The 12931-nt window shown below is 36.2% G+C and overlaps 1 protein-coding gene across 1 annotated transcript in view; it reads left to right on the top strand.

Annotated features, from left to right (window-relative positions):
• Positions 1-12333, top strand: part of LOC140333954 (merlin-like) — a 37167-nt gene extending 24834 nt beyond the window's left edge. The window contains exons 10-18 of the mRNA XM_072415997.1: positions 781-855; positions 3570-3683; positions 4108-4230; positions 4542-4759; positions 5109-5208; positions 6493-6608; positions 7692-7836; positions 10340-10528; positions 12131-12333. Of these exons, the coding sequence (XP_072272098.1) occupies positions 781-855; positions 3570-3683; positions 4108-4230; positions 4542-4759; positions 5109-5208; positions 6493-6608; positions 7692-7836; positions 10340-10528; positions 12131-12166 (1116 nt within the window). The 3' untranslated portion in view covers positions 12167-12333. The remainder of the gene's footprint in view (positions 1-780; positions 856-3569; positions 3684-4107; positions 4231-4541; positions 4760-5108; positions 5209-6492; positions 6609-7691; positions 7837-10339; positions 10529-12130) is intronic.
• Positions 12334-12931: the final 598 nt, after the last annotated feature.

Raw genomic sequence — 12931 nt, 5'->3', positions numbered from 1 at the left:
GTTTTTCTAAGAAAATCAATTGTAGAAATATGGGTTCAATATTTTTATCCTATTCTTTTAAAACATTTAACTCTTTATTAATGTTTCAATTTAAGGAATAAATACTTAATTCAAGTAAGAATAAACATTCCTCCTATATTTAGATAATATTTGTTTATATATAAATATACAATTTGCCAACTATGTGCATTGTATTTATTTTTGCTATAGTTTTATTATTTTATTTTTATATTTTTTTTACTTATATATCTCCCATTCTTTTTTATGTTGCTTCTAGTGTTCTTTAGAAGCACACAAACACAGCCCTTTTCCCGGGAGTACTTCATTACGTTATACATTCTTAACATTATACATTGTATACATTGTTACAGTACATTGTTTTATTTGTTAGAAAAGCCCCATATTTTGGTATTAGTAATGTTACCCTTATTGTTAGTTGATATCAACTTTAAGGGCTCTATTTATAAAACAGGAAATCTGACATTCCGTCATACTTTCCCTGGTGGGAATCAATTACTGCCATTGAAACACACACATGGACCTGGAAGATTCCCACAAAGGAATGGTTGAGGGAATGTATGATTGTCGTTTTTTTTTTAAATTAAGCTATTATTAGCAACAGTGCAATATTAAACATAATCTATTCCATCATCTATATGATCAGCAATGGTACAATTTGTGTATCATCTTCAGTCGTCTTTCTAGTTGCATTTCTTTTTTTTTAGTGGCATGAAAACATTCATTATGTTGAAAATAATTGTTAGGATTTTTTTTTTACAGTTAAAACTTATTCCTATTGACAAGAAAGCTGAAGCTTTCAAGTTTTACTCTAAAGAGCATAAAGTCAATAAACTGGTAAGTCATTGTAATTACTCTGCAGGTGTGGAAAGGGGATACAATTGATTGATTGAAGCTGTGCCCATTATTAACCTTGTAAAAACATTAAATATGCAGTTTTACAACTGACAAACAAAAAAGTGGACTAGGAATTTTGAAGGTTTAGCATGCTGATTCAGCAATTGTTTGAATGGCAATTAGATTTAAAATTTAAGTAAAGATCAGATGGAACGCTAATAACTAATTTCAATTGTATGGGCTTAATAATGAGCATTTTTTTAACTTGTATTGTGTGAATTACATTGAAAATTAAATTCTAACATTTCAGAGAGCGTAACTAGTCTTATTTTTTTAACACAACATGAATGTGAGCACTGATCAAAATCAAATTGGTAAGAGTATACCAAAATTAAGCACTGTGTAATTTCCAACACACTTTGGACCTGTGTGCAGACTTCTGGGCTTGTGTAAATTGCATCGGTTTTGAAACCCCTATAGGATTGATCAGAATTTATTGGCAGGTACATCTGACCAACAGAAGCCCTATGGCTTTTGCATTTCCACAGACTTGTATCCTTAAATTGAAAAACAAAACTGTCAACATAGACTCTAAACAAAATATATACTCATCTTTATTAAATGCTCAACGCTAAACAACAGAAAACTAAATTGTATTTTCAGTGAGCACCTGGTTTGCCTAATATTAGGACACATGCCATCATTTAACATTTAATATACATGGTTTTTCAATTATTGTACCACCAATATAGAATTGTTGAGTATTCAAATAACTGCAATCCTTTCGTGCATTCCTGATCAACGGCTTAGATTTTTTCTCAAGCCACAAAAAGAGAAATGTATTTTCTGACCTGCTTCGAAATTCGAAAAATTGCATTGTGAGATGGGGCAGAAACAACCACTAAGTTGCACTTTAAAGCAGAAAACTGAAACTCAATATGTAAAAAAAAATATGTTTAAATATGTAATCAATAAAGTATGATAAGTTATGCATTAAAACAAATGTATTTTAACATGTTTATAAATCCAATATTAAAAAAATACATCTATTTTTAAAAAAAGCCTTCCTTTAAAAAACAGCTTATAATAGAATACATCTCAGTTCTGAGTATCCTGAGCAAGTGCAGCTCATAAACATAGGGCAGAGAAACTAAAACCCATGGCAGGTTTTACCCTCAACTCTGGTGGTAATTGTTACATCTGTCCTGATAACAATGGGCACTGGAAGTGTTTCACAAGAAATGCACAAGAAGTGTGATTTGTGTAGATCAGTGTTTCTTAGCCAGGGTTCCTGCAGAGGTTGCTAGGGGTTCCTTGAGCAATGAGCAATTTGTCTGGCTATCTGTAAGGGTGACAGTCTTCGCACTGACTAGTGATGTAAGTGACATTCTTCTCACTAACTAGCACACAAATATACTGTGACTGTGTATATAAATATGATAGTAGGTGTTCCCTGAAGACCTTACATTTAAACCTTTTTAATTTTAAAGGGTTCCCTCATGTTAAAAAAGTTGAGAAACACTGATGTAGATTGTACTGCATCCTACTGATGTGCATATTTCTTTCTAGTCCTTAGACCAGGGGTCCCCAATCTCCTAGTGGGCCGGGGGCGTCTGACAGGTGGGCTGCGGCTTTGGCAGATGCACCCACCAGTGGGGTCAGGAGAAGGACCCCGCTTGGGGGGGCGCACCACCCAGAGCCACGGACCATGTCTCCCAGAGACATCGCAGGCTCAGGGCAGTGGGCACGTTGTGTCTCACTATCCCATCACAGGCTCAGACCTGCAGTGGGAGAGTGGGTGGGTTATGGCATCATGACGTCACTCTGGGGGAAGTTACTTCCCCTTTGAGTAACACACGGCTCCTCACGCATGCGGTTTGGTCCTGGTAAGAGATTTGGGGTTATTTGTACCACCAAATTCCATGCGGTAATACAAAATAAACACATTTATGCATGCAAAATGCGGAATCTTATTAGGTTACATATATTATAACCACTCAGAATGTGTACTAAAAATACCCTGGAGGTTCCTTTAAGTTCCTTTACCAGAAATACACTAAAATAATCACAATAAATGCACTTATATAATTTACTAGAAAATTTCTGCTTGAAGATAACCCTCTTGTGTGGTGTGTTGGAGAATAACATCCTTTTGCCTTTTTTTTAAATGTGTGCAATTGTTAGCTATTACAGCTGACTGCCGACTGCAGAATTGCTCATATACACATGTAGTATATTATTGCAAAATGATAGCAGAACAGGAGTTTTCAAAAAAAAATTGTTTATGTACTATGTGTAATCTAGATGTAAAAATTTGATGTTTACAACTCACAAAAAAGGCAGCATTTACAGTGAGGCCAAAAATCTGTCCTACTTTGTGAATTCAACATGAGCCTGATGTCCTAATGTGTAGAGTAGCCTGTATTCATTTCCAACATCTAGACAAAAATAAAATCTATTACAAAAATAGTTTTATTGATTTAGAATTTCCTAGATTTACTATACCGCGTTTCACAGTTCAATTTGCAGGGCTGGGATTGCAGTCATTTAAAGATGTCCAGTCTGGGTTGAGACTGAACTCTGCAAAACCATGTAGCTAAAATAGCTTGAATGGCATTGTAAGCATATAAGTGTATGATAACCCAGATACATAATACCATATGTCACATCTTTAAGGATGTTAAAATATGAGATTGTCTGTTATTGAATTACAGATTTTGTACTTGTGCATTGGAAATCATAATTTATTTTTAACAAAAAGAAAAGTAGATTCAACTGAGATTCAAGAGATGAAAGCTCAAGCTAAAGAAGAAAAAACAAGAAGGAAGGTATTGTGCTATAATCTTTTTTGTTGATAGGTTTATTAAAAAGCAAAAAAAAAAAAACAGAAAGCAGGCTATTTCATATGCCGGCCATACAAAAAATGATGCTAGTGAGAAGTGTTCTTTAAGTGAATGTTTGAAATAGAAACTGCACTCTGATCATCTCATCTCTTTGTGGCTTTGCTTGGCACACTCTTTGCATATTGATGCACTTGATTTGAAACTTTTGCTGTTTCTCTTTCCCTCTTTAAAATCTGCTGTACAGGAACTTCTAAAGTTTTATACTAGGTCTTGTTATGTCCTGACCCACAATCAGGTAACAGCTGTTAACAGTTCACAGACCACGGGTTGAGAACAATTTCTGTTACTTAACCAGCTTAATCCATCAGCCTTTCAAATGATGAAAACTTAACAGAATTGCATTTATTAGAAGGAGCACCAGAGGCTATTGATGGAGAAAGAACTACGAGAGGAGGCAGAGAGAGCTAAAGAGGAACTAGAAAGGAGACTTTTTGAGCTGGAGGAAGAAGCAAGACAAACCAATGAGGCTCTGGTGAGTGTGCAGATTTACCCATACCAAAAGTGGAATTATCTTAAGATGGGTCAACAAATTACATGGCATTACATACTGCTGCATAGGAACAGTGAACAGTGTGGGCCCATTTACTTTCATCTATCTTCACAGGGCTAGAGTGAGATAAAATTAGAAGGCATCATTCACAAGAATACACTGTTTACTGTGTTTGCAGTATACAACCTAGTACTGGATGAATGTTGTTGAGAAATCTTTTTGTAATAAACATTTTTTAGACTTTTGGAACTATTGCATGATATTAATGTCTTATTCATTTTATTATGGTGTAGATTCGGTCTAATGAAACTGCCGAGCTTTTGGCAGAAAAGGTTCAGATAGCGGAGGATGAAGCAAAGCTACTTGCTCAGGAGGCAGTGGAGGCCAGACAGGAGTTACAACGCCTGGAGATGACAGTTCGAAAGAGTAAGGATGACATGCGCATGATGGAGAAAAAGATGAGAGAGTCAGATCTAATAACTATGAAACTGCTGAAAGAATCTGACAGGAGGTGAGCTAAAGCTTTTTGTCTTAAACATCATCCCTTCCAGCTTCAAAATCATTGCAATGCACTATTTATTATAAAAATCAGCTATATGGTTTTGACATTGTTATAGAGACGGAGGAAAACATTTCATTTATCTTTAGCAGTTCCAAGACAGACATCTGGTGTACTTAGAAGAGAAACGTTTCTTCTAAAGAGTCCTGTACATCTTCGAATGTTTTTAATGATTTCTTGCATTATTCACCATTGTGCAATAATGCATAGTTGCATTATTGTGAATGAAACAGTCAGTTGCCCATTTACCATCAGATTTTATTTCACCTTAAGATTCAATAACATTTGTTCCTACTGACAGAGCTAAGGAAGCTGAACTATTGGAGCAGGACCTTCACAAAGCAAGACAAGCAGAACGACTTGCAAACCAAAGGCTTCTAGAATTGAGGTCCTTCAGTCAAGTGAGTAGAAATGGTCATGTTTTACATAAATGACATTCTTCTGTAGAATTTGGAATCCCACATGGCATTGTTGTGCAAAACCAAACAAAGTTTATTGTTTAAAAAGCTTCAGCTAGATAGACATCTGCCAAATCTGGTATTTGCAGGAAGGCATTTTTCTGTGGCTATTTATGGAATGGAGAGAGCCTATTTGGAGTGTAAAATTCAGTTAGCCAAAAAAAACTAAAATAATTGCGTAAGCCAACACAGATTCTGGATGAAGGCGCATGAATGCATGACATGCCATGCATGCCATGAATGTTGGTATCAGACCTGATATGATGACTGGAAATGCAGGGCGCCAGGAATTCATGTGTGGTGATGCAAGCAGGTCGGGAATCAAATTCGAGTTGGTAGAAAAGGTAGACAAGGTACAAGAATGCAGATCAGAGCAGGTCCGGTCACAGGCAGGGGCAGGCAACTTGCAGACAGGTGTGGTACCAGGGAGGAAGCAAAAAGCAGGTCCAGGAACAAACCAAAGTTGTCAATGGTTACATAAAAGAGTAATTTAAGTAGGACTAAAGACCAAGGTATCAGACACCTGACCAAGGCAGCTTTGTGTCAGCTAAGGAATGCATACACACGTGCACTTACCTGTGTACCGCTTGTGTAGGGGTGCATACATCCTTGTGCATTGAAGCATGCACGGATGCCCACACAGAATTATGAGTATGTGTCTGCTCAAATGTTTATTACAGGTGTAAGCAGGAACATTCTAAACCAATCTGCAGGTTCTTTACTTACTGCTGGTACTAAATTTGGGTTTTAGTCTAGGTTTTTGATCGGTATTTTGTTTTTGAAAGAACACACCAAGATTCAGCATTACCTCCTTCTTTTACCTATGCATCCTAGGATTTAAATGTTGCTGACAATTCCCCTCTTCATTAGAATGTTGGCAACATTTTTTGTCTGGTCAGACTTTGTCTGGTGTTTTTCCAACTTTATTGCTTGCTGCTGGCCAAGATAGTCGATATAGCAACTCTGGTAAATACCAATAAGCTCTGCATCCTGTTATCCATGTAAATGAATTATAATATTTGTAATAATGTTAAGTGTTAAAAATGACTACGCTAGGCTTGTGTTCTTTCTATCTTTTTTTTTTTTAGATCTTAAAAGCTATAATAGATCAGTATATATGACCAGCATTAGACAGGGACAAGAAGATTCATGGTGTTTTCAACATAGAAAAATCTACTGATAAATAAAATATCAGCTTTGGTGGTCTGAATGTATTTTTTATCTTAGATGCCAGCAAAAATTCATCAACAAGAATCTTCAGAAGGAGGATGTGATAATAAAATGTTATGGCAAAATGTAGACACAGAATATAAAAGACTATCCCTGGAGATTGAAAAAGAAAGGTACAATCTATCATTCGAATGGATACATTTGCAAAAGGATGGCATTCACTTCCATAAAGTAATGGTGCAGACACCAAGAATTTCAAGCTTTGCATTATATTTGAGCAATATATTCACAACAAAATGACAACCTCTGAATACAATAATACATTATTAAATTAATAAATAAATTTATAATAAATAAATTTAAGGCTAATTTAAAGCTAATTTACAGGTAGTCCCTGGGTTACATATGAGATAGGGACTGTAAGTTTGTTCTTAATTTGAATTTGTATGGAAGTCGGAACAGGTACATTATTTTAATAAATGCAATCAGGACAGATGTTTTGCTAACTTGCAGTAGAGGGATTTAAATGGGTTTAAATTTATAAAACACAAAATCAGCACCGGGACACATCCTTTCTATATCCTAGATCATATGGCTATGTAGGAAGTTTAAATAGGAAAGTGGGCAAGCACTTTCGAACATTTTCGCGCACAAGGATCAGAATCCACTGGAAGCAGACTTGTCTAGCTAGCAAATATTGTACACGATATAGCCTGGGGCAAATTAACCCTAAGGCTAGGGGTAACATGCCCCAGGCTAAGGTGCAGAGCCTAGAAAGCCATCAATGTGTATCAGAGCATCCTGGAAAACATGGTGGGCTTGGCTGGTGGAATAGTCAGGAACCTGCGGGAGTATTTACCTAGAGAAGCTGAGAATGGGAACACAAGGGCTCAGTGGATCACTGGAATTCTGGCTGGAGTCACAGTTCAAACATTTCAAAAAATTATTAATAAATTTGAAAAAACATCTTAGTATAAACATCTTTCTTCTTATTTTTTTTTTTCATTTTTAGCCCCAGGGGTGACCATAAACCAGATTGTTAGTCTGCTTTGGATGAATAACAGTGTATAGGACAGCAAAAATACTTTGATTAGGACCATGCTGAATATGTATTTGGTACCTTCCGCACATCCATTTCTATTATACTTTTCATACTTATAGGCATAATAATTAGCATTTATGTGTCTTTGACATATAGAGATAAATATACGATTGCTTATTCCACAAGGTTTAAAGTGTGATCTTCATGTATGCAGGATTGAATACCTTGAAAAGAGTAAACAACTAGAAAGTCAACTAAATGAGCTCAAGCTTGAAATTCAAACCCTGAAGCAGCAGGATCGGCAACTGAACGCATTATCACAATGCAATGACAACTTTAATTACAAGTACAATCTGCACGTAAGTAGAACCTGGTGCATCTATAGATTAAACATGTTACTCTGTATAAACCCACAGGTGTTCATCTTCAACCCATGTAACTACAAAGTTATCATTATATCTTTGGATAATATAATTTCCAGAAAATATTATTAGGCCCAATTTCTTAAAAGAAGACACAATGAATGGAATCAATTAAATAATCAATTAAGTAGGAGTGGAAAATAAAATCCTAACTCGATTTTGGAGTTGAGATTCCAATGTGTTGGAAGGCAATCTCCTATCCTACAGCTCCTGAACTTTCTCAACACAGAGAGTTTTCCCCTGCAGTGCCCTTTTCTGGTCACATCACAGCTACCCCCTTCAGAGTTCATGCTTTGGAGTACAGGTAGTCCCTGAGTTACATACGAGATAGGGACTGTAAGTTTTGTTCTTAAGTTGAATTTGTATGTCAGAACAGGTAGATATTTTTAATAAATACAATTAGGACATATGTTTTTCTCAACATATTTCTAGGCAGTGTTGTGTCAGTTACTGTATAAAATCTTCAAAAAAATGAATTATGGACCTTCATTAACTTCTGCAGCAAGCTGTGCTTTGATATGCAAAAAGAAACAACTGCAGTTTGCCTTAATCATTAAAGAGTTACAGAAAGATCTCACCCCCCTAAGATCACCCACAACCTCAGCTGTGTTTAGCAAAAGATTTCCTCTGCAAGTCATGCAAACCACCCCCCCACCTCCCCTTGTCCAGCTTCTGTCCTGCACACAAGTGAGCAGGGAAGCCCCGTTCACATCTAGGAGTTGTCCATATGTCGGATGTCCTTAACCCGGGGGACTACTTGTATATAAAAACTAATTTAATTATTGGTCATGTTGAAATCAGCAGAGTCACTAATTTATCGACTCGTGATTCTTTTAAGTAAACCTTGTACCATCTATTTTATCTGCCAGAAGAATCTTAGATTTCAGGAATTCATGCAATCAAGATGCTGTGTGATGCTATGTGATGGTACTGGACAATCTGCATCCATATAATTGGAGAAATAAAAATTTGCAGATATGCCTAGTTTTTCAAATATTTAGCACATCAAGGTGTATTTATTTGCATGTATTGCCTTCAAAGATAACACAATCTTTAAGCACTGCAATCCCGAAGTCTACCTTTGGAAATTACATAGATTGAAAAAAGTTATAAGTCCATCAAGTTCAACCACTATGGAAATAAACATATCCCAGATATAAAACACTATAAGACATAGTTGATGCAGAGGAAGGCGAAAAACTCTGGTTCAATTTGCTCCAGCAGGGGAAAAAAATTCCTTCTTGATCCCATGAGGCAATAGGATGTTCCCTGCATTACAGTCTCTGTTGTCTTTATTTTAAAACTTACATGCCCAGCTAAATAGCCAGCTATAAATAGACCAATAACAATGCATCATACAAGTACAATATCCAATTAAGCTTTAGGTTGGTGTACAGGCACTACCAAATGCTAAATGTAGTTGATTTATATTATCATCTTTATGTAAGAAGAATAGAATAAAATATTTTTAATTTGGAGCCATCAGCCTGGTCTGTAAACATCTTCTTCCGGTGACAGATAAAGGCATTGGTTGGTACAAATTGTTTCATCAGGTTTGTATAGTTTTCCCTGCTGGCTTGGAAATCATTTAGGACCCTTTTGTAATGCACATAACATACATTGCGTGTCATTCATTTTAAATGGCACCCCAATGCTCTAAGGCGTTTGTAACACGCTGCAATGAATGGCATTGCAAGACAATGCATGGTAGTGCACTGTGCGGATTATACGGATCTTTATTATGCATACTGGGGTGAATGGCCAGCCTATTCTTTTCACATAGGTAATACAGATATGTGTTTATATTTCGAGTCCCACTGTTAATCCTTTGGTTCCTTGTAAAGCTGGTGGGGTAGTTAAAGCATCAGGTGTTGTTATCTAAAGGACCTGGTTTATGAAAACTCCTCAAAGCTGGAGAGGATACACTTTTATCAGTGAAGCTAGGTGATCCAGCAAACATGGAATGTATTTGGCCCAGGATACAAAACATTTGTGAGCAAATAGCAAATAATTTTAGGAAATCTATTCCAGGTTTGCTGGATCCCCTAGCTTTACTGGTGAAAGTGTATCCTCTCTAGCCTTGGAGAGTTTTAATAAATCAGGCTTATAGTGTCTGCTTTCTTTTTGAAATGTAATACTTTCTACTGCTGTCAGAATTGTTGATCTTACCTAACCACACCAAGTGTTTGGGAACTATAGGTGTGGTTCGTAATGTTCCTGGCCCTTAGCCTTATCTGTGCTTGTGAAATACATGAATGTCTATCTTGATGTCATATTTGTATTACACAATACTTAAAAAAAAAAAATAAACAGATTTGTGCTTTGTATTTTTTTTATTTTACGTGCCAAATAAATAGTTAAGGTCACTGGCTTAATATTAATATTTTTATACATCTTTAATAGCATAAATATTTATATTGATGATTTTGTTCTATTTTAGGATTCTCTATTAATGCAAACATGGCAGAAGGAACCTTTAAGTCCTTACTGTATTCCTCCAGTATACTCAGTGAGTACGGTTCGCAGCTGTCCTACTCCAGAGAAAGAAGCCTATTCTCATCCTATACGGACAAGTCATACATTACCCAGTTATACTACAGGAAGAGAAGCCAGGCTGAATGGCAGGAAGGTAAACTGCTATTCTTATGCAGGGTTTGGATTTAAATAATATGGGGGTTGTATTACAATGTAAAATAGTAAGTAATCACTATATTTACTATATATACCTATTTAGCAAGAATTCCCCACGATATGACATTCATTTCAAGGGTTTCTCTGGAGCATAAGGATTGAGCTAGAGTAATTTAGCTATAATAAATGATGTATTGGTTTGGATCTGCAGTATCCTTCGATGTCCTATTATTTACCAGGAGGTCACAGTTACCTTAGGCTGCAGGTTTGTATTCATAGATACTAGGCGTGGCATGGAAATGGACTTATCAAGGGATTAACTAGAAAAGGTCAACAGGAAAAAAAAACAGGAAGGTCCACTAACAAAAACATGGATGGTCTTATCATGGATTAGATGATGAATCCCTGAAGATGTAGTTGCTCTTGAAATAGAATATAGGCGAAACGTAGTACAAAATCCATGGTTGGTTGGTGTATTTAAAGCAGAACTAAAGTTCCACTTTTAGGAATACATGAACAGGCAGGTCGTTATTGCAAAATGGGGCTGGCTATATCCCTTCTGCAATAATTTCTCCTATCTGCCTGATCGCTTACTATTTCTAAGCTTCCCGACTTCCTCTGAATGTGGATAGAATAAACAAACTCCCATAGCACAGAAGCCATCACAGCCCAACCAATCATGATGGCTGAAGATCACAATGAGCAAGTGATAAAAGAAGGAGATGGTGGCACCTTGCGAGGCAACAGGAGCAAGTGAGTCTCCATATTTAATGGTCTGTCTTGTGATAGACATAAGGCTTGGTGTACAATTTTTATTTTACCTATTATTTACCTGAAAGTGCCTCAGGCTGCAATAAGACCTATGTCATTTGCAGGGGTTTTGCTGTAGGACCACTAAACTGCAGTTTAGACCGCTGAGAACTCATACTGTCACAATTGCACACAAGACTAATATCCTTCTTTATACAATTAACCAAATATGTAACTCATCAGAAATCGAAGAACACCCTAGTAAAGCTTGTCCAGCAAACATACTAAGTAGTGCAAATTAGGAAGCAAGTAGAACATTGAGTAGATAGAAAGATAAAGTAGATACTACTTAGTGTTACATTACAGGGATGATCATTGTTAATCTGGAAAAAAAAAAAAAAAAAAAGAGAGGCAGGATTTTTGCCAGGTCCAACAGTTCTACTCTATAATACCAGGATGCCTAATTCTCATATCCAGGAATACCTTCCATTACGAATCCCCAGTCTAGGGAGGATGTGTGTGCTAGGTAGGCAACTAAAAAAAGGAATAACCAGTGCAAGGATCCGTTGTCCTTCCAAAAGCAACACCTAGACTAGAACTTAAAAACCTGAAAAGCATTAGGATTTTGCTGTGTACTTTTTATACCTAGTAGGTTGGAGGCACAATCTCAGTCTGGTTTGGATGTGTGTGTTGTAGAGATGTAAAGCATATAGTGTACCTGTGAGCCCAGACAGAGGAATGGCAATTTATTGTTTGCAATTTGTTGTCTTCTTAAGCTTAAGACTATAATAAACATCAACAGAAACAAAAAAATATTCATGTGCTAATTAAATGCATTCAATTTTTTCAGGCTGAGAAAAATATTCTGGACATCATATACATTTAAATCAGGAAAGCATGCTGTTTCTGGACATGTGAGGAGCTAACTTCTGTCACCAAAATATGACCAGATTTCAGGAATTTGGTAATTTTTTTACATGCCAGGTGTCCACTAGTCAGTTGTAAATATTTAGATACTAATGTATACAATGATAATTTGTATAAAGTATAAAAAAATAAATTTTGAAAAAAAAAAAAACATTGCTTCTCTGGTTACTATGATAAGTAAATTCTGACAATATTCTGAAATGCAGTTTGAAAAAAATTGTTTTTGGCAATGTTCTTCTGTTCAAGAACATAAATACTCCTGCAGTAATATTTTAGTTAGTCTGTCCTGGCTCATGTTGTATTGATTAGATGTTGCAGAAAACATGAATTTCTTATTCCAAATGATAAATATATGTATTTCAAAACATGGCAGTAAACATTGTAAATATCTGTCACACTAGACAAAAATTCTTCCCCGTGTGCTCCTTAAATTGTTTCTTCTCTGTTTCTAAGGACCCACTTGCTAACATGGCCATAGAATGAGGGCAGTTATATAATGCAAAATGCAGTGACAACCCTTATTGTCTCCCTACACATGCACTTAGCCATGTGAATGACTATAAACACTTTATCAGTTTAAATATTAATAAAAAACACAAGAAACATTTAGTTTTTAAGACAATGGGCCAAATTCATCAAGCAAAATCGGTTGGCCGGTCGCGCATCCGTATTAGCGAGCTGAAATGCGAAGCGATCGCGCTAGTCATCAACTGGATGAGATCGC

This window comes from Pyxicephalus adspersus, chromosome 1 (genome assembly GCF_032062135.1).
Source record: "Pyxicephalus adspersus chromosome 1, UCB_Pads_2.0, whole genome shotgun sequence".
Classification (NCBI taxonomy): domain Eukaryota; kingdom Metazoa; phylum Chordata; class Amphibia; order Anura; family Pyxicephalidae; genus Pyxicephalus; species Pyxicephalus adspersus.
The sequence above is the reverse complement of the archived record's forward strand: the minus strand, read 5'-3'. Positions and strand labels throughout refer to the sequence as shown.